The sequence below is a fragment of the Oryza glaberrima genome, chromosome 8 (genome assembly GCF_000147395.1).
Source record: "Oryza glaberrima chromosome 8, OglaRS2, whole genome shotgun sequence".
NCBI lineage: Eukaryota > Viridiplantae > Streptophyta > Magnoliopsida > Poales > Poaceae > Oryza > Oryza glaberrima.
Window position 1 is genome coordinate 21,390,032 of NC_068333.1, and position 20,485 is coordinate 21,410,516.

The window sequence follows — 20,485 nt, forward strand, 5'->3', positions numbered from 1 at the left end:
AGTCTTGTGTTTATCTCTCGATCACAAACGCGAATAGTGGCACGGGGGTAGGAGGGGTACAGGCAGCGCATGCACTGTAGTCCAACCGGGAGGTGAGGTCTACTACTACCTCTACCTGCTTTTTCCAGCGGGTAGGCTCGTGGACTTTTCGTTGTCTGATCGTGCCGGTAATATTTGTGCCTAAACTACGAACTACGAGTAATTTGCTCTTAGAAAGAAACAGAGTATAAGAAGCAAATTTTCTTTCCATGCTGAGTTCTTTGCATGGTTCTTTTAACTCGTGGTATATGTTGCACGTGTTACTCATGGAGCCTCCCACAAAGGAGGAATTTATGGTGATCAGGAGTAATTTTTTACTCCTCCTACTACTACCTTGTTGTTACCGGCTATAGTAAACGGCTCCTCACGTCACGTCAACGCCTAATGCAACCGTGGTCAACTCACGCCGAGGCACGTGCTCGCACACCCGAGTCCAACGCCTCCAACCCCAGACCTCCATCCCCGCCGCTAACGGCCGTCACACTAGCGCCGTCACGGACAGAGCAAAAAAAAAAAAAAAAAAAACTCGCCTCGGCTATACGCGAGACGCGAGAAAGCAAGAGAACGACGCCGTATAAAGAATCGCCTCCCTCCCACCACCGCAGGCGAGAGAGAGGAACTGAGGAAGCGAAGCGAAGCGAGAGAGGAGGAGAAAGCCCGGAGAGCTTGCCCTCGCCGCGCCGCGGAGATCCGCTTCCCCATCCCCCCAACACGTCGCCGCCGCCGCCGCCTTCCTTGCTGCGCGGGGTAATGCGCGGCCATGGGACTGCAAGGTACGCGCGCTCTCTCTCTCCTCTTCCCTGTTCGTTCGTTCGTTCGCTCGCCGGAGTGGGGGTTTTCGCCGAGGTTTTCTGCTCCTGAGATCGATTTGGTTGATGTATACGCAGGGAATAAGGCGACGCACGACTTCCTCTCGCTGTACGCCGCCGCCGCCACCGCCACGGACTACTCGCCGCTCCCGCGCCACCCGGACTCCAAGCCGTCGGCGCCGGCGCCGCCGCCCGCTCAAGGTGAGCTAGCTCACGCAATTTTTTTTTTCTCCCGGATGGTGAGGTGGATCTCCCGTCTCGAAATACTTTGCCAAATTCGGCATAGTTTTTTTTTCTTTTCTTGTTCTCGTGTGAAACCACACAGAATTAACCAGAACGGATTAAGGAATTGCTACCATCATAATCCTACTATTTGCAGTGGTTTAAAAACTAAATACTAGGAGTATATCATTATGGTTTATGTCTTGTGGAAAAAGATAAACTTTTTTGCGATGTTTGGTCAAGGAAAACGACGAGTTAACGAAGGGAAATGATCACGTGTAGCTAGGCTGTGTGTGTGTGAGAGAGAGAGGGGGCACGATGCAAAGAGACGTCCACGACTTCCTTTCTGTTGCTGTCTACGATTTTCTTTTTCAAAAATTCCGAATGCTAGTGTGCAAAAGTGGTCGGCATATCATTATTCTTGCAGGTTGTCATGCCAGATCATTATCGGTCGATCAGATCTCCGCAAGTTGGTTTTCGAATTCGTATTCTTATTATTACTACAAGTTTAAACTGTTTTCATCCAAACCACTCGATCCACTCCATATTATGCATGCTAAATTGCACAAAAAAAAAAGTAATTGAGAGATGGATTTTTGATGGATTTTTTTTCGATGATGCTGAAGTTGTGATCATTTCCGTTGCAGATTTCTTCCTCAAGACACACGACTTCCTGCCGCAGGTAGAGAAGAGAGCCGACCAGACACCACCGCCGCCGCCGCCGCCCCACGCCGCGGTCACCGCCGAGAAGCAGCTGCTCCACCAGCACGCGTTGGCCGCCGCCGGCGCGTTCACCATCAGCCACGCCGTGGCCGCGGCCGCCACCGCCGTCAAGCAGGAGCCGCCCTTCGCGCCGTGGTGCCAGCCCGTCGCCGCCGTAGATCCCCGAGGTACGCCCGTGTTCTCGTCGCTTGCGCCTTCGATCGCGATCGTCGTGAGCCGCGCCGCGCGCGTGGCGGTGCCCGCCGGTGGTTGGGCGCGCCGCGCGCCACCTCCTCCACGTGCCCGGCGCGGCGCCTTCCTCCTCCTCCGGTGGTTGGGGCGTCGGCGTCGCCGCCGCGCGGCGAGCACGTCGACGCACGCGCGCGACGCGCGTAGCTGGTGGCCACCCGCTGACACGCGGAGGCGGTAGGGGGGGTGGTAGGGTGGGCGGGGCTAGGGAGTAGGCGAGTAGGCCTGGCCGGCCGCACGGGGGACGTGGGCTCGCTGGGCCCGGATGCGTGTGGGGGACGGGCCTGGACGTGGACCAGAGGCTGCGTGCTGGGTGCACGTGGATAGCAGCATGGGCCCGGGTACGGGCCTGGTTGTGGGCCATGGGACGTGAGCACTAGAGCGCTCTGGATAGACCCGGACCACAAGTAATACTGGGACAAGCAGATGAATCCACTTTCAAACTTAAAAAAGCTTATTTTGTATATGAATTTTATTCTATATTTTAGAATGGAGGAGGTAGTAAATCATATTGCCATTTGTTATATATTATTGTATTATTAGGATTTTATAAGTGAAGCTTGGGCTTTACGATAAGAGTTAATTAAAGTGTTCATAGTCCACTAAAAAAAGTGTTAATAGATTCTGTAGTATTTTTCACAGGAAACAATGTGACTAATGTGAAAATCATTACATCTAAGGGCTTCTTTTGAATCAAAGGAATTATGATGAATTTCATAAAATTAAAATTCTATATAGAGTAAATTTCACAAAACTACATATACTATGACAAAATTATTACAAAACTACATATTTAACTCAATGTATCACAAAACTATACATTTAACACCAAATTTATCACAAAACTACACATTTAAGATGAAGTGTCACAAAACTACATGTTTAGTAACTAAATTATCATAAAATTACAGGTTTAGAACCAATTTGATCACAAAGTAATAATGTTTATAACTCCACCATAACAATGGTGCTAGGGATTTAAACTCCAAAAGTTGTAGTTTTGTGATAAGTTTCATATTAAATATGCATTTTTGTGATACTTAACCTAAAATCTGCAGTTTTGTGATAAATTTGGTGCTAAATGTGTAGTTTTATGATACAACTCCTTAAATCTGTAGTTTTATGATAATTTGATCAAAATACATGTAGTTTTGTGAAATTTACTCTTCTATATAAAATTTTCATATGTAGCCCTTTTATTAAAAAGATTGAAGTTTTCCTAATCCAATAAAATTCCTATAGAGTAATAGAATGGTTCATTACATATAAATTTTGGAGAAAACTTAGTAAGAGGTTCAACCTCTTGAAAAAATTCTTCTGAGCCTATCTCTCACGTTCAATTTCCGTATTTTTCCCATGGTCCAATCAAATAATCATTCTTGTGTTTTTCCTGTATTTTACAATCTTCCATTCAGAAATCATGTAATTTTACTATTCCTCTGTTTTTTTTAATCATACGATTTAAAGTACCTTGAATGAATCCTGAACCATGTAACGTGGGTAAACAATTTTTTTACCTTGAGTTTCAACTGGCAAGACTTTTGCTAGGGCAAAGATTCGGGTTTGGATTTAAAAAAAGGATTCGGGTTTGATTCACAGCACTGTTTACCTTACGATTTTCTCTGTGAATATACAAGTAATAGTTGTCCTTTTGTCGTTCAGCTAACTCCTCTTTCCATCACATGCTTATTACACTTTTTTTTTTGTACTATTACAATATTCCAAGTCCAAACAGCACCTCCAAAGGCGAGTACATGAAGATTAAATATTTAACAAACCGTAGTATCCTAAGACGTGGAAAATATATTCAATAATCATCCTGACAATAGACTTTGGAAACATCTAATGATTCTTTCTCTGTTCCAACTCTTCATCCAAACACACTCCTACTAGTTGTACAGTAGTTCAGAAAAACCGGAGGAAAGGGAGCTAACGGCGTGTGCTTTGTGCTGTTTGTTCACCCGGCAGGTCACCAGTGGTCGCTCCCCATCGCCGCGCGCGCCGTCGCCGTCGCCTCCTCCAGGCCGCAGCAGCAGCAGCAGCAGCCACCGCCGCCGGAGAGGAAGGGTGGCGGTGGATTCATGGACGCCGGCTCCAGATCCAGTGGCGGCGCGGGCTTCGACGACGACGACGGCCATGCCGCGCGCCGCGAGGTCTCCTCCTCGCTGAAAGGTGGAGTACCTCAATTCTGCATTTCTGATGAATCAGTTTGGTATACGCGCTTTTGGAGACATTTTGGATGTGGGGGGTGGTGAAAATGAACGAGTTTTTGTCGAGATTTTTGTGTTAATTTTGTTTTCTTTTTTTGGGTTTAGAGCTCACGGTCAGGGTGGAAGGGAAAGGTGGGAGCTGCAGCGGCAGCGCTGGCACGGATCAGATGCCGAACACGCCGCGCTCGAAGCACTCCGCCACCGAGCAGCGCAGGCGCAGCAAAATCAACGACAGGTGAGTGGAGAATCGGAGTGCTACTTGTCTAGTTTGATAAGCTCTCGGTTACTAATCTGTCGTTGTATATGCGTAAAAGGATCTTTTGTCGATCTATAATTAAATTTGTGTCAACAGTTTAAGCTGCATTCAACTGTTTGCGCTGCTATTTGCTGGGAAAATAGTCTGCATGAATCTAATGTTGTGAACTTGTGGTGCCACTAGAAAGTGCTCATCTTTCTGCAACATAAATGCCAATTATCTGAACCTTTGAGGAGTTGGTTTGAGGAGAGGCTGTAGCATTTAGGGTAGTTCCTAAGGCTAACAGTGGAGACGGTGCTCATCTTTTCTACAGCAAAGTTGTCCATTGCCTGAGATGCTGGAAGCTGTAGGTGTTTGGTTAGGCTAGAAAGATGTGAATATAATAGATCGTGGATATCCTGTTATTACGGAGTTTGAGAATAATGCGCTGGAGTTTGGAATAGTTATGCTCAAATAGATGAACTACTGCACTGTGAAATGCATCTTAGTTTGGGTTTTCAGATTTCTTGCCAAAAAAAAAAAAGCATTGCTGTTGTGCATATAATTATTGTTTAAATGGTCCATCTAAATTTATTTTGCACGTCCAATTATTTTGCAGATTTCAACTTCTTAGAGACTTATTGCCTCATAATGATCAAAAGAGAGACAAAGCATCATTTCTCTTAGAGGTAAGAAAGTTTATTGATTGCTTTAGTTGTAATCTGTTTTCTATCGACTATCTTTACTGTCTCTAACGATATTTATTTCAATTCAGGTTATTGAATACATACGGTTTTTACAAGAGAAAGTACAAAAGTATGAGGTTTCATACCCGGAGTGGAACCAAGAAAATGCAAAGGTTGTGCCATGGACAAACATCTATTTCCGTTCTTCCTGGAAAAATGCGCAGGTAAGTTTGCTACTAACAAATCTTTACATCTTACTTGTCGAGGCTTATTATGAGGTACTAACAAGACTTCCCTTCATCACATGTTTGCTTTGCAGAACAAAGGCCAAGTTCCTGCAGATCATTCACCTGACCCTCCAGAACTTCTGAAAAATGGTTCCCCCTATATGTTCCCTTTTACAGGGAACTCTGATAATAACAATGCAGTTGAAACTGCAGCTGCTTCAGGTGCACAGGATCAGGCAGAAACTAATCCAATGAGTCGTGTGTCTTACAGATCAGTGGACACTCCCAGTCCCAATAATGTTGCAGGTACAATTTCTAGTCCAACCTAGCTTTATAACTTGCAGGACTTCTGCACTCCTTCATTGGAGTTAGAAACTCTCTCAAGTTTCAACCTGTTTGCTAATGTGTAGACAAAGTTACATCTCAGCCACACGCTCAACTGGTGAGACCATCACCTGCAGAGAACCACACAGTAAACTGCGACAAGTTAAATAATTCTGACCTTGCCATCGATGAGGGAACAATCAGTCTATCAAGCCAATATTCCCAAGAGTATGTACTAATAACGTTTTTTTCTGTAAAAACTGCTTTACCCATCTGTGTCACCATTGTTTACGCATTTCTTTTTTTTTCTCTTGTTTCCAATTTTGATATGCAACACCTGACATGCATTTTTTTCCACGAATTTTTTGATGAAGTTGGATTTTGTTTTTTTCGTCCATAACAGGCTGCTTAACAAGTTGAATCATGCCCTGGAAAACTCGGGTATAGATTTGTCCCAAGCCAGCATCTCCGTGCAAATAAATCTTGGCAAGAGGGCTATGAAGAGATCTACTCCTGCTGCAACCTCCACTTCTAAGGTAGGATTTATGTCTCGTATTGACACTAAGAGCCACTACATTATGTTTGTGGTAATTGAAATTGGAGCTGGCAATGGATGTTATACATGGTTTAGTTGTTTTACAATGTTGACTTCGTTGGTTATAACACAATTTGGACCTCCGAGGCAATTCTTGGGCAGCATCAGAACATTTTTACAATCTGCACAATTTAATCCTTTGACATTGTTATCTGATATGCTATTTACGTTATAGGAGCTCACTGATCCGGCATCTAATAGTCAAGCAATGGGCCGTCAGCTTAGGTTGGGTGATGGCGCTGAAGAACATCGACAAGCCTCAAAGCGACACAAATCAGATAACAGCTGATGGTTTGCTCCTGAAAACCCCAGATATTCAACCATTTTTTGCTCCTAACTGTGTACGGGGAGCCCCAAGGTTTTATGTATATTAAGTTTACCTGTGACGTCTCGACAAAACAAGGCCTTGATGTATTCTTTCATTTAATCACTTCGCCGTTCTAGCCCCTAGGGAAGAAAGGAAGCTTCCATTGCAGATTGTGAAGCTGCTTTTGTCCATATGCTTCCATTCATATGAGAAGTTTCTCCCACCCTCTGACAGAATGTCTTTTGTAACATAATTCAGAAATGAGCTATCCAAAGTTCCATCAGTTCCCCTTGTGATGTGTAATGTGTTATTTGTCCCTGAAGATTGAAGTTACACAAGACCAACCTGTAATCTGATGATGGTGTATTTGCAGTCCATTGGTTCATGCCATGAAAATGATTTCGTGTTTCTGCATACTCTGACACACCATTCGATTTTCTACTGCTCGAAACCTCCCGGTATCCTTCACCATAAATAAATCACAAGGGTGATCCATCGATTGGCTTATCAGTTACAGCAAAAATCTGAATTCTAAAACTTAATTTTGAGGGTGTTTTTTTTTACATAGTTTATATTCTAGCATTGGTTTTTAAGTCGTGAAGGATACAGATGTAAAAGTTTTACCTGTAGATTATTTCGTGTAATCCTGGTTACTTCGTTCACTATTTCACGGCTGATACGATGACTCGATGAGGCTGCTTTTGCACCGGATGTTTACACGGATCCCATTCTGCCAACCACATAATCTGCAGCTATGCGTGACACGTTGATTCCACGAATTTGACGTTTAGCAGTCAAGTAGAAAAAAAATAAACGTGACACGTTGAAAAGCGTGTGATCTGAGGTTCTGATGAGCACTGTCATCTTTAGCCGGCGCCGCCGTTGCGTCATACGTAGCCGAAATTCTCCCCTGACGCTTCCAGTTGCAGAGCCCCACGTCCGTCGATCGAGTGGCCGCCGCATCCGAAAGCCAAACACGACCCGGCCTGCGGCTGAGCACGACGCCGAGTGAACCTGACGTGCCAACGCTGTAGCAGAATCAATCAAACTCATTAAAACTGTATTAGAATAAGCTCTGTACTGTTGTACGTTCTCTGAATTTGATCAAAACGTGCAGGACGGACGGATGGGTTGCTTCCAACTCAAGGGAAAGTCCTGAGTTCCTAAAAACATCACATCAAATCTGTAGACACATGCCTGAATCATTAAATATAGATTAAAAGAAAAACTAATTGAATCTGTAGACACATACCTGAATCATTAAATATAGATTAAAAGAAAAACTAATTGTACAGTTGGGGAAATCGTGAGACAAATCTTTTGAGCCTAATTAGTCCATGATTAGCCATAAGTGCTACAGTAACCTACATGCGCTAATGGCGGATTAATTAGGCTCAAAAGATTCGTCTCGCAGTTTCCAGGCGAGTTATGAAATTAGTTTTTTCATTCGTGTCCGAAAACCCGTTCCGACATCCGATCAAATGTCCGATGTGGCACCTAAAAATTTTTATTTCGCGAGCTAAACAGGCCCATGTGTCGACCGAATCTGCGACCCACGAATTTGCGGATGATAGCTCTGGACCGACCCTACCATATGATATTATGATAGCGGCGCTGAGACGATGGATACTGAAAATATATTCGGGTCATGGACTTGGCTAATCCATGACTGGAAATGAAAACGGCGGATCAGAAAAGAAATCCGAATCCTTCGAGATGGCAGATCACTCGCATCTCCCAGGACCATCCTACGGCGACCCATGTCTCTTCCCGTCTCTTGGACGGCATCGCACCACGTCGCCGAGACGCCACCCCCACCCAGAGTCAAAAGAACGGTTCACAACATCAGCTTTCAACTACTACTACTAAACTCTAATTGCAGATCGACAAGGGGATATTGTGATGATAATGATCTAATCGAGGCTCGATCCCAATTTATATCTGTCGATATCTCATCGTCACGTTTGCCGCGACATGCAGGCATGTAGCGGAGGAGTACGGCTAATTTAGCAACTTGTTCCGGCTCGTGTTGGAGTAGCATCCATCATCGATCGGTTTTACCACTACTGACGGGGAGGGAACTTACAATAGTAGGCTATAAGGCCCCCTTTGAATTGGAGGAAAAATAGAGAAAAAAACAAAGGAATTGAAATCCTACACTATTCATGCCTTTGATTCGTAGGAATGAGAAAAGGAAAAATGTAGGAAACTTTTATAATCCTACAATTCTAGAGCAAAAACGTAGGAAAGTTAACATCCACTCTAACCTCTTGAAAAACTTTCCTTGAGTCTATCTCTTTCATCTGATTCCTGCATTTTTCCTGTGGTCTAATCAAACGGTCATTCCTATATTTTTCCTGTGTTTTCCAATCCTCTGTTTTACACTTGCATTCCTATCAAAATCCTGTGTTTTTTCTATCCCTCCGGTTTTTCAATCCTGCGATTCAAAAGGGCCATAAGCCAGCTATAAACATATTTTAAACAGATAAAAAAAGAGAGAGCAGAGCAGCGGGCTACAGATCTGTAGCCAGCTGCAGCACGGATTTCAAGACGTACTGTGTGTATGACAGGTAGTACAAGATATTAATAGTATAGTAAACAACTATTGTATAAATTAGCTATTACATTGGCTATAGATGATTTAGAGTCAATAGTTGGCTATACTATTAAACTTGCTCTAAGGCCGTCTCTTTCATTCCCGAGAGACCGAGATCATGAGATGTTGTTATCCAGTTTGTGTCGGGGAGCAAACAATGACTGCCCAGCCGATGGGATCATGAGATGTGCCAGAGAGAGAGAGAGAGAGGCAATGTGCCATGCACCAAGCGACGATCGATCGATCGATCCATCGTGCGTGCGTGTGAGCCCCCCACGACGATCGCGGAGAGAGATGAGAGGAACCCAATCCGATCCAGTCCAATCGGATCCGGTCACCACTCCCGACGCGTCGCGTCGCTGTCGCCGAGATCGGTGGTGGTCTCCGCGTCGTCTGCGCGCCGAGCCGTTCGCCCTTGTGCGCCGACGCGCAGCGGACGCCGCACAGAGTTTACAAAATCGTACGATAATCTTCTTGATTTTTAAGACCACGATATATCTCACGGTAACCGCTAAACGGTGAGATGGTTTAGATGAAGGTAAAGCTCGTCCTAAACGATCCGATGGATTGCGTTGCGCGGCGGCGACGCGGGCAGCATTGGCGCGGCGCGGCGAGAGGCGGGGGGGATTCGTTCGGTTGCGTGATGCGGCGCGGCAGAGGACAGCAGCAAGGGTGGGGTTGGGTGTGGGGGCCGCGTGCGTGCGGCGACCGAGACCACCGTCCATGGCCCGGGCGGGGGCCATGTGCTCGGCCGGGGGAGGGGTTGGCCCACGGGCGTACGGCCCATCCCGTTCTGATCCAGTGAAATCCAGGCAGCTCGGCCCCACGCGCCGCGGTCTCGCTACTGCGCCAGTGTACTACTACTGTACCACCTTGCCGGATTCGAATTCGTCGCATGTTTTTTTCACACGAGGTGGTATCCTCTCACTCTCACCCCCATCCACAGCTGGGCCGGTGAAACTTTGAATTTGAAGTGCACTTGTTGCAACAAAACGTTTAAATTTTTCGTATTATTTCAAACGTTAGGAGGGGCTCAAAGAAGTCTCGGGTGATTTGAACTGCTCGGCGGCAGCGGGAGCTGATAGGTCCGTCGCGTTGAAACGGCTCGTTTGGTTTTTTGATTGGGTTTCGGTGGATTCGCGTCGTTGGGTTTGGCCGCTGGGAGCGGGCAGGCAGGCGTCAACAGGGGTGGGGCCGCACACCGGCGTACGAGGTGGACCCCACTGGACAGACAGCTGCTTGCCTCACGAAGCATGGCTGCCCAACTAATGCCGTCCGCCCACGTGGCCAACCCGCGACCACCCGCGCCGGTGGCCGACACGGCGCATAGTTCCGTGCCCGAGACGATAAGTCCATCCGTCCGAACGGCTCCTCACCCGCCGTGAACCCAACCCACACCCGCTGACGCGTGGGCCACCACGGTGGTTGCCGCCGCCCGCGTCATCGACGCGAGGAGGGGGGGTGGTAAGTGGGTGGTGGGCCCCATAGGTCGGTCGCTGTCGTCCTCCCCCCTTCGCTAGGCGCCACGCCGGCGTACGGCGGCGCTAATCGCGGTTAACTGTACAAAATCATGGCCGATCTCGCACGGTGGACGTCGCTGACAGGTGGGACCCATGGACAGGACGAACCGACCGCTGACCCGTGGGCCCCTGGGGGGCGGTGGTGGCGGTATGTATAGGAGTGCGGAGAGTGTACCTCGTGTAACCACCTTCGTCGTCACCGCGACTGCGACCATAAGAGACTCCCGCTTCCGCCAACCGCCCACCACCCGTTCGACCATTTGCTTGCCCCCGCTCCTCGGTTCCTCCCGACTCCACCGGCGCGCGCGCGCGGAGGGAGCAGAGCAGCCACGGCGCCGCCGCGCATGCAGGAGCAGCAGCCGGAGACCGGCCGCCGGCCGGCGCAGCAGTTCGCCACCGTCGACCTGCGCCGTCCCAAGGGCTACGCGGCGGCTCCCGCGACGCCACAGCCTGGTTCGGCTGCGACTGCTGCTGCCACCGCTGGCCCGGCTGCGACGGCGGCAGCGGCGGCGGCGGGGGAGGGTGACCCGTGCCCGCGGTGCGAGTCGCGGGACACCAAATTCTGCTACTACAACAACTACAACACCTCCCAGCCCCGGCACTTCTGCAAGTGTTGCCGCCGCTACTGGACCAAGGGTGGCACGCTCCGCAACGTCCCCGTCGGCGGCGGCACGCGCAAGAAGTCCTCGTCTTCGTCGTCGTCGTCTTCCTCGTCATCCGCCGCCGCCGCAGCACCCGCCGCCAAGCGCCAGAAGACGTCGAAGAAGCGCCGCGTCACGACTCCCGAGCCCCTCGCCGCCACCACCCCCGTCCTCACCGAAGCCGCCGCTGACTCCGCCGCCAAGACGACGACCGAAGCTACGTCGGAGAAGAAGACGACGACTTCCACAACGACGACGACACCGCCGGCGCCTGACACCACGAGCGAGATCACCACGGAGGTCGTCGTCCCGGCCGTGGAGGAGGACTCGTTCACGGACCTCCTGCAGCCGGACTCCGCCGCCGTCACCCTCGGCCTCGACTTCTCCGACTACCCGTCCATCACCAAGAGTCTGGCCGACCCGGACCTGCACTTCGAGTGGCCGCCGCCGGCGTTCGACATGGCGTCCTACTGGCCGGCCGGCGCCGGGTTCGCCGACCCGGACCCGACCGCCGTGTTCCTCAACCTCCCATGAGCCCACTCGCCCGGCGGCGGCGGCGGCGCCTGCTCAGGTGGGTGTGGGGGTTTCCAACTACACCCGATGATGATTTCATCAGTTTCCGATTAATTAGTAAATTGCGCGTGGGGTATATGGTGAAAATGATGACGTTAATCTTAGCTTTTTGAGATTAGTGGCCGTGTTTTACTCTCGAGAGGGGCTAACTCAACCAAGTTTGGGTTGTTTTTCATGTGTATAACTCCTATCAAGGCTTGGGCTTTTTTTTTTCATACAATGGTCCTGCTATTTTCTACTCCATTTCTCTACAGCTTTTATTATTGTTTCAGAAAATCTCTTCAAAAGTCATCCCTGTTGCATAGTCGCAGTAGTACCATCCTTCGTCACACGATGAAAACAAGTGCTTTTCTTGAAATTTTCGAGCGTTACGATGAAGTCGTCAAGATGTTCATGTGGCTGAGGGGACTTGTTAGGGCAGTTTTCCGTGTGGCGTTGAGCCGTGCGAGCCCCGACGAGTTGTTGATGCGTGGGTGATTCTCGGCGGTATGTAGCCGCGGATGGGGTGGGGTGGAGTACGAGTAGTGGGCGTGATTCGGAGCGTGGCGTTTGGGGCGGCGGGGCAATGGCATCCGATTCCACGGGGGGGCGTGGCGGAATCGCTGTCGTGCGCGCATCTCCCCGGGCATCGCGTGATGGATCGGTCGATCGGTCGCCAGCCACCGTGTAGCGGCAGCGGCCGCCCCGGGGGCCCCGGGAATAATTGCGTCCAGTGCAGCAGCCAGCCAAGCCGTTTGCCGCCCCGCCGACGCGAGCGTGATGAGACGACGACGAGAGTACACCGAGTACGAGACCACTTGCGTTGCCGCCTCGTACGCGAGCGAGCGCGTGAGGTGAGGAGGACGTGTCGCGCTCGGGGGGGGGGGGGGGGGGGGGGGTGGCGTTGGTTCGGTTGGGCGTCGCGGTCGGAGGGGTTAAAATGGGTGGGTGCCCGATCGGTGGAGGCCCCCGACCCCCACCTGCGGGCGCGCGCCCGTGACCCCTCCCGTCCCAGTCCCAGCGGCGACCGCGACGGGGCCGCGTGCGCGTCGGGGTCAAAATCGGAGGGTTGCCGCCGCGACGAGGCGCGCGGGGGGTGCTATTGCAAGTAGTAGTAGTGCATGCGACCACACCAGCGAACGAGCCGTGTCGCGCCGAGCCGAGGCGCCGTGAAGCGTGGCGTGTCGTGCGCGCTGTCGGTACCACACGCACGCTCCGCATAATAATTATATAAGGTTTTAACTATGAACGAGACGGTGACGCGACGGGTAGGAGTAGTAATCCCTCCGTTTTCAATAGAGGATTCTGTTAACTTTAAACATATATTTAACCATTCGTATTATTTAAAAATATAAGATATAACACATTTAATACTTTAAGTGATATAAAAACATCATAACAAAAATAAATTATAATTACATAATTTTGAAAATAAAATATATAATTAAACGTGTTAACAATATCATCTATTTAAAAAACTGATGTACTATGCGTGCGTGTTGCCGGCGGGAGTGGTTCGCGACGCGACGGCGACGTGGCCGTGGGATGGAGTTTGAGCTGTGGGGCTCTGGTTGGAGCAGGGGTCGGTGAACTCGGGTTCCCGATGGGATTAGGCGTTTTTATAATGATGCCAATGCGATTCGACAGGTACTCGACGGTGGTTTGCTGACAGGTTCTCTGCTTCGATAGGAAATTAGATTATGCATTTCGCACTAATCGATCGGCCTAACTTCGGCGCCGTCTGCTTCGTGCCCATTGACGGCTACTGCAGTGGTAGGAGTACGTGTGGGGACGACGGAGGCAATGGTCCTGTTTAGATTCCAACTTTTTTTTTAAATTTCTAAATTTTTCGTTACATATAACTTTCTTATACAAACAAACTTCTAAACTTTTTATCACATCATTCCAAATTATTCAAACTTTTAATTTTAACGTGGAACTATACACAGCCAATACTACTCTCCACTGACGATGAACAGTTGTACCAGTACATTGATGAGGTACAGTGGACGTACATCGGTACAGGGGTGGCAAATGGACGGCGTCCAACGAAGAGCACTGTAGGCGCCGACAGTCAATGTGGTAGGCGGTGAAGAAGGTGTGTCCTGCTGGCTGCTGCTCTGCTGACGCGACGCATAGTGCGTGTGGTTAAGGCCGAGCAGTGCAGTGGTGCAGGCGCAGGGCAGTTCAGAAAACGTGCCATCTTCCAGATGCCCACGGGTCTTGAAGTAATGGAGATGTCTATGGACTATGGGTACAGCACCTTCATTTTTCACGAGATGCAAACGATCTTATCCTTCTGTAATGTCTAAACCATGGTCTAACCGCTCCAATTCTCGTCTGGACTGTCGCTCCGTGCACTGGCCCTCTTGCGGTCTCGCCATCCTGCCACCAACCCCGGCCTCACCGTCATCGAAGAAGATAGAAGAGCCTTTAGCAATTTGACAGTAAACCCCTTTAGCAATTTTACGAATTTTAGATCGTCCGATTACTTAACAAATCTCTAAAACCCTTTTCCTTCTTCCACCTCCCAACACGTCATCGCGCCGCTTCCGCTCACCAAGCACGTGATCCGCACTGCCTCCGCCACTGCCGCCCAACCTCACCGGCTAGCTGAAAGGGATCAACGACGCCGGTGAGGCCCCCTAGCCGATCTCCTCCCCCTTCATCTATACCCCCACCTTCTCTTCCCTAAATAGGCTGCAACAAGGCCCCCGGCCCCTGCCATTTTCCCCATCTCTAACAACTCTTCAATGTTAGCTTCGTCACCACCAGCCATCGTCTCCTAACCACAAGCTTGCTTTACCTTGCCGCCAACACCGACCTACCACCCTTCTCCATCCCCACGGCTTCAGCATCGTTGTTGGTGCCTCATCACCTGCCCATGTCCACCATCCATCACCAGGGCGCCATCTCCCATGGTCATTCCTCTAAACCTGGCGATCTCCCTCCTCTGGCCCTACTCCACCTCACTCCAACCTGCGACCCTAAACCCTAACTCCAATGTCTTCGTTAGGAGCTATTGTCACTAGAGCATGAATCACGAAACAAAACCCATGGTCAGTAATCCGTATGATTTTGGCTCTAGAATATGTCGCCAGCCATTTACCATCCTTTTTTATACTACTCTCTTCGTTTTAAAATGCATGGCGCCGTTGATTTTTCACATAACGTTTAGTCATTTGTTTTATTCATCTTATTTAAAAATTTAGTATAAATATGTAAACATATAAGTTAAGATTATAGTTTATTTGATCATAAAATAAGTCATAAAAAATAAATTGTATTTATATTTTTTATTACACGAATAAATAAATTGTATTTATAATTTTTTTTATTACACGAATGATCAAACGTTATGCGAAAAGTTAACAGTGTGATATATTTTGGGACGGAGAGAGTATATATCTACGTACTATGCCCTCCATTTCTATTATTACCTCCGTCCCGAAACATAACAACTTTTGAGTGAATGGGACGTATGCTAGTACTATTATTAATCTGGATAGTTCTATAAAAATTGTTATATTTTGGAACGGAGAAAGTACCATAATTGATCAGGTTTGTACAGAGGTTCACCAACCAGCAGCCAAGCTCCGTAGCCTCATCAGGCAACCCAGGCATGCCATCCCATCTTTCTATGTTCCAAGTCGACATTGTTCATGTTCTGGCATAACCCAGGAAAAGATCAAGATACAAAAGCTGCCATGATGGAGGAGCTTGCTGATCACCGGAGCGGAAATTTCTAGAACTCGAGTGCCCCAAAGACAAAAATACTCATGTACGACTGAGCAATCACCGAGCTATTGTCTACCCGAAAGATGGTACGAAATACAGTACGCCATAAGCTCGGCAGTGCATCATGTTTCAATGAAAAACTGGAGCGACGCACAACGCCTTGAGTGGCATACCCACTGCTTGACCGCCACCATCCAAGAGAGCAAAAATTCCACCCTGACGTTCTATGTTTCGGATGCAGACATCCACACAGCAAAGGTGATAAAACTACAGTCCACAGAAGATATAGGGCAATTCCTACTTTTTATGTTCAAGGGTACCACATACTAATTATAATTGAAATATCTCATATGATACATTGTTTTATTTTTGTTGTTTCATACACAGTACAGGTTGTATTGAAAACAGTGTAGACATGATTTCATCTAAATTAAACCCATTTCATTTTCATCCTCTCATTTCATTGATTACTCGCCATACCCCAAAATTTAATAAGAAAGAAACGCCCTTTGGAGTGGCCTAATAGACCATTTGCACCCTCAGCAACTGAGAGGATCATTTCCAGAAAGCAGCTACAACGTTTTTGAAGAGGAAACTGCCATTCCTTTTGCAAGGAATACATTAACAAATAACAAGTACATAAGACAATTAACCTGTAACTTCCAGTAATATGATACTCCACAAACTAAGTTCCACCGAGGAAAACTAATATACACTAAACAAGCAAGCTGCTAGCTACTAAATAATAAACAGAAATGTGACAACAAAAATGAACTATAAAAAGGGAATATGATTCACAGGAATGCAAAAAAATCATTTTGGTCACCAACAGAATGACAGAGATGACAAAGAATTTTAATAATACAAAGCAGTCAAACATCCTACTACCAAAATAGTACACCTCAGAGTAATGTTTTCCAAAAATTGGTCCAAACTACAAAGCATCTTACACATTTATAGATTCTTATGTTTGTATGCTCTCCCAGACACATCAAAATACATCAAGAAACAACTATCATCCAGGTTAGGCGATCTTCATGTAGCAGAACAGATCCAAAGTCTCCAACCGCTTTTAGCTGCAAATGAAACAGGATAAATGCATATTAAAAAACGATGCAAGGATACAATCAATCAATGTGGTATCAGTTGTAATTAGTGAAGTGCTTGTCTTAAAGTACAAGTAGTAGCAACGAAGCATCATGTACGAAGGTTATTTTATGTAAAAAGTTATGACAGCAAGCATAATGTTGCATCACACGTAAGTAGCCAAAAAAGGAGTTCATAATGCAAAATAACTCATTCAATCAAATACTCTCCAAACCCTACCAAAAAATAATATATTGACAAGCTAAAACTGGTATTGTCCCCTTCGCCAAGATTTTTCACAATTATAACCATAAATTTTAGTGTATACTCATACATGTCACTATGTCAGGGTTGCAATGCATGAGATTTTTTACTACACATATTAGGCACAAATTAGACATCGTATATATGTATATATATATATATATATATATATATATATATATATATATATATGTATGTATATATATATATATATATGTATGTATGTATTTATATATATATATGTATGTATGTATGTATATATATATATATATATATATATGTATATATATATATGATATCAACAGATATTTAAATGATAAAAGTATATCACCCTAACCAATTGATAAGCATGTATGGAACAGGGAGAAAAGAACCGTTATCCAATTTCATTGTGGCTTGTGGGTGTACCTGATATTCTCCAGCGGTGGATTATAAAAAATATAACACTTTTTATGATTCTCAGTTGAATTATTCATAAGCCAAGTCAATTAATCAAGATTTGTAAAGGAATCTTTCTTTTACATAAGTTGCACTTGTTTAGAAAACAGAACAAGATTTCAGAAATAAAATTATGGAGTTGCACCAACTAATATATAGTAAGTTACCAAAACTTTCAGGATGCATAAAGATGAAAATTCACCAAGTTTTTCTTATGCAGCCAAACAAGCTTCCTGAAAATGTTATCCTAGGGTTCACTCCTATAATCCATTTATGTGGTAATACACATCTTAATTAGGCCGTCTGTCATATTCCCACAATCCTATTTATATGAATGATACTTCAGAATGCTAGTGTGTGTTCTTAAAGGTGCATGAACTATTCCTATGCATGTTAGTATGCATACTATTAAGAAAAATACAGTGATCCAACAAGAATAAATACAGATTGCCACAATGTAAGCAAGCTAGTATTGGTTTCTATATCATGGAATTGAATGAAATCATTAATTTCTCATAACATCCACTCCATGAGTGAACGAGTGAACAGATAAATAAAGTACTGTCACCCTTACATCCACTAACAAAGGATAGACGGTGTTCATTACAAAGAACTGGTATACAGCCTTTACAAACTACCTTTCCTGCATAAAAGATGGCAGAGGGAACCTGATTACAAGAATGGGGTCTAATTGCTACAATAGTCAAAGTTACATTCGATGGTGATAGACAATGGTGCTATGATGCAGTTCTTGGCTTAAAAAATGCCATGCTGCATGTAGCTACCAAAAGAATAAACCAGAGGAAAAAAATATTCTAGTGTACAGGATATGTTACATGACTAAAATCAATACAGAAAAGATGAGTTACATGCCATAGAATGCCACCATACTACCTAGCAAGTACAATTAAATATGAAGAGTTACAATTGAAAACAAGCAAGGGATCAGAATCAGCTTAACTTACATCTCAAATAATGCTACAACAGATCGCCAGAGACACAAGCAGTAAGAACCACCACAGCTACAAGCAGTAAAGAGTTGGTAATTGTCCATGCTCGTAAGCAAAAAGAAGAAGATGCCCTGGATTGGTATTGCCTCTATATGAGAAGTAGTGCATCGAGCTATGCTACTCAGGCGTCATCCGCCTACGCTTAGAATGATCAACCTCCCTAGACCTGCTGCGCACACCAGATGATCTTCCTCTGTCCCAATCTTCATTACGCTCTGAATCACGGTCCCTGTGCCGATGATAATCGCCATAGCGGTCTCTGTCATCCCTGTGCCTATCCCTCTCCCTTTCCCTGTCCCTCTCTCTGTCCCTCTCCCTGTCACGGTCTCTTTCTCTCTCCCTATCACGATCTCTCTCCCTCTCTCTGTCATAGTCACGATCTCTCTCTCGGCCCATGTCTCGTTCATCCCGGTGCTTCCTATCTGGCCACTCCTGTGCTGGGGGTATATCCTTCTCCCTCTCCCGCCTCCTCTCCGATGCACCAGACCACTCCCTATCAGGTGGCCTCTCGGCCCTCTCCTTACCATGGCTTCCCCCTTCCCCATACTGCTGATCAGACGCTGCATCATCCCCATAACTTGATTGTTCCTCCCCACCCCATCCCCCCATGTTGGGGTCAGGCCACATACCAACTCCGCCAGCACCCATCCCACCCCTTCCAAAGAAAGCAGGATTAACATGTGGTGCAACCACAGGTGGGAATGGCTGCATCAACCCAGGGAATGGCCCTGCCCCTGGTGCACCAGGGAATCCACCAAACCCAGCACCCATCCTTCCCATTGCGCCATAACCAGTAGGATCAAAAGCCTGCCCCATCATTCCGCCTGGAGGCAGCATTGGAGGTGGTGGTGCAACCATTCCACCATTTCCCATGATCCCTCGGCCGCCTGCTGGTCCTCCCATCCGATTCCTCATATTCCCAGCAGGTCCTCTCCCCATCCCTCCACCACCTCTCCCCCAATTTCCGCCACCTCCGCCTGCACCACCACCAGGTCCACCTCCGCGGCCACCACCATAATTACCACCAACCTGAGGGCTTCCAGCACCGCCGCCGCCTCTCCCACCCTTGGGCTGCATAGACGATGTCTGTGCAGCCATGGATTGCTGGTTCTTAACCTGCGCCTCGCCCATTCGACGGACGGAATTCGGCGAGGCAAAGGCCACAACGCACGGACGACCATTGAACAGGTGGCCGTTCATTGCCTCCTTGCAGGCAGTGGCAACAGCAGGATCATAGAAGTCAACCTGGCAGTAACCCTTGGACTTGCCACTCGCCTTCTCATCAAAGAATCTCACTTCCTTCACCGGCCCATACTTGATGAGCTCCGCCTCAAGATCGGCGTCGGTCGTCCACCAGTGGAGCTCCCCGACGAACAGCGTCGTGCCGCCAGGACCATCACCCCCAACAACAGCTGGCCCGCCGTTCCCGACCACGATGGGACCACCGCCATAATTGCCTCCCGGGCGGTGGAATCCGTCGCCACCGCCTTGCTGGATCTGGTGTTGCTGAGGCGGCAGCGGCGCCGGGGCGGCCGGCGGCGGGAGATTGGGCTGAGATGGAGGGTGATTCGGAGCCGGGGCGGCCACGCCAGGGATGTGCACCTTCTGCTGCTGCGGAGGCGGCGCCTGCGGGAGCGGCGGCGGCGGGGGCAGCGAGTGCTGGGGCGGTGGCTGCTGCTGCTGGGGAGGCGGAGGGAGCTGCTGGGACGGTGGCTGCTTCTGTGGCGGCGGCGGCGGCAGCGACGGCGGCGGGAGTTTCTGGGAAGGCGGGGGCTGGGAGGAGGAGGAGTTGTGGAGGAAGCCGTCGCCGACGTTGACGTCGTTGTAGAGGTCGTCGAAGTCGTCGTCGTCGCCGTAGTACTGGTCCACGTCCTGGACGGCGGAGATGGCCTCGTTACGGTGGAACGCGGCGTCGCCGTCGGGCTCCATGGCTGGGTGGTCGGCGAGGCCTCTAGGGTTAGGGTTTTTTCCCGAGCTAGGGTTTGCGGCCGGGGGTGGAGGCGGGGAGGTGGACAAAACTGCGAATTCGAGTCCG

The 20,485-nt window shown here is 48.0% G+C and overlaps 3 protein-coding genes across 4 annotated transcripts; 2 read left to right on the forward strand and 1 right to left on the reverse strand.

Moving 5' to 3' along the window:
• The first annotated feature begins 631 nt into the window (after nt 1-631).
• On the forward strand, nt 632-6,896 carry LOC127781824 (transcription factor BIM2-like). 2 transcript variants are annotated; one of them, XM_052308883.1, is made up of 11 exons: nt 632-812; nt 927-1,049; nt 1,718-1,960; nt 3,990-4,193; nt 4,337-4,466; nt 5,086-5,155; nt 5,242-5,376; nt 5,472-5,685; nt 5,790-5,931; nt 6,107-6,239; nt 6,474-6,896. In XM_052308883.1, the coding sequence occupies exons 1-11, from the start codon at nt 800-802 to the stop codon at nt 6,585-6,587; spliced, it is 1,521 nt and encodes a 506-aa protein (XP_052164843.1). In that variant the 5' UTR covers nt 632-799; the 3' UTR covers nt 6,588-6,896. The 2 variants fall into 2 exon arrangements, with proteins under 2 accessions (XP_052164843.1, XP_052164842.1); XM_052308882.1 differs by lacking the exons at nt 632-812; nt 927-1,049 and having other exon boundaries at nt 1,084-1,960.
• Nucleotides 6,897-10,905: 4,009 nt separating this feature from the next.
• On the forward strand, nt 10,906-12,178 carry LOC127781825 (dof zinc finger protein MNB1A-like). The gene has a single exon (XM_052308885.1). The coding sequence runs from the start codon at nt 11,066-11,068 to the stop codon at nt 11,894-11,896; it is 831 nt and encodes a 276-aa protein (XP_052164845.1). The 5' UTR covers nt 10,906-11,065; the 3' UTR covers nt 11,897-12,178.
• Nucleotides 12,179-16,486: 4,308 nt separating this feature from the next.
• On the reverse strand, nt 16,487-20,485 carry LOC127782800 (uncharacterized). The gene is made up of 2 exons (XM_052310068.1): nt 18,406-20,485; nt 16,487-16,728 (listed from the first exon to the last, which is right to left on the reverse strand). The coding sequence occupies exon 1, from the start codon at nt 20,377-20,379 to the stop codon at nt 18,568-18,570; it is 1,812 nt and encodes a 603-aa protein (XP_052166028.1). The 5' UTR covers nt 20,380-20,485; the 3' UTR covers nt 16,487-16,728; nt 18,406-18,567.

Bases quoted from the DNA above. Each gene is read 5' to 3' on its own strand.
- LOC127781825 (XM_052308885.1), top strand. From the start codon at position 11,066: ATGCAGGAGCAGCAGCCGGAGACCGGCCGCCGGCCGGCGCAGCAGTTC.
- LOC127781824 (XM_052308882.1), top strand. From the start codon at position 1,504: ATGCCAGATCATTATCGGTCGATCAGATCTCCGCAAGTTGGTTTTCGA. The intron at 4,467-5,085 runs GTGAGTGGAGAA...ATTATTTTGCAG, and splicing joins CGCAGCAAAATCAACGACAG to ATTTCAACTTCTTAGAGACT. The intron at 6,240-6,473 runs GTAGGATTTATG...TTTACGTTATAG, and splicing joins CTGCAACCTCCACTTCTAAG to GAGCTCACTGATCCGGCATC.
- LOC127782800 (XM_052310068.1), bottom strand. From the start codon at position 20,379: ATGGAGCCCGACGGCGACGCCGCGTTCCACCGTAACGAGGCCATCTCC.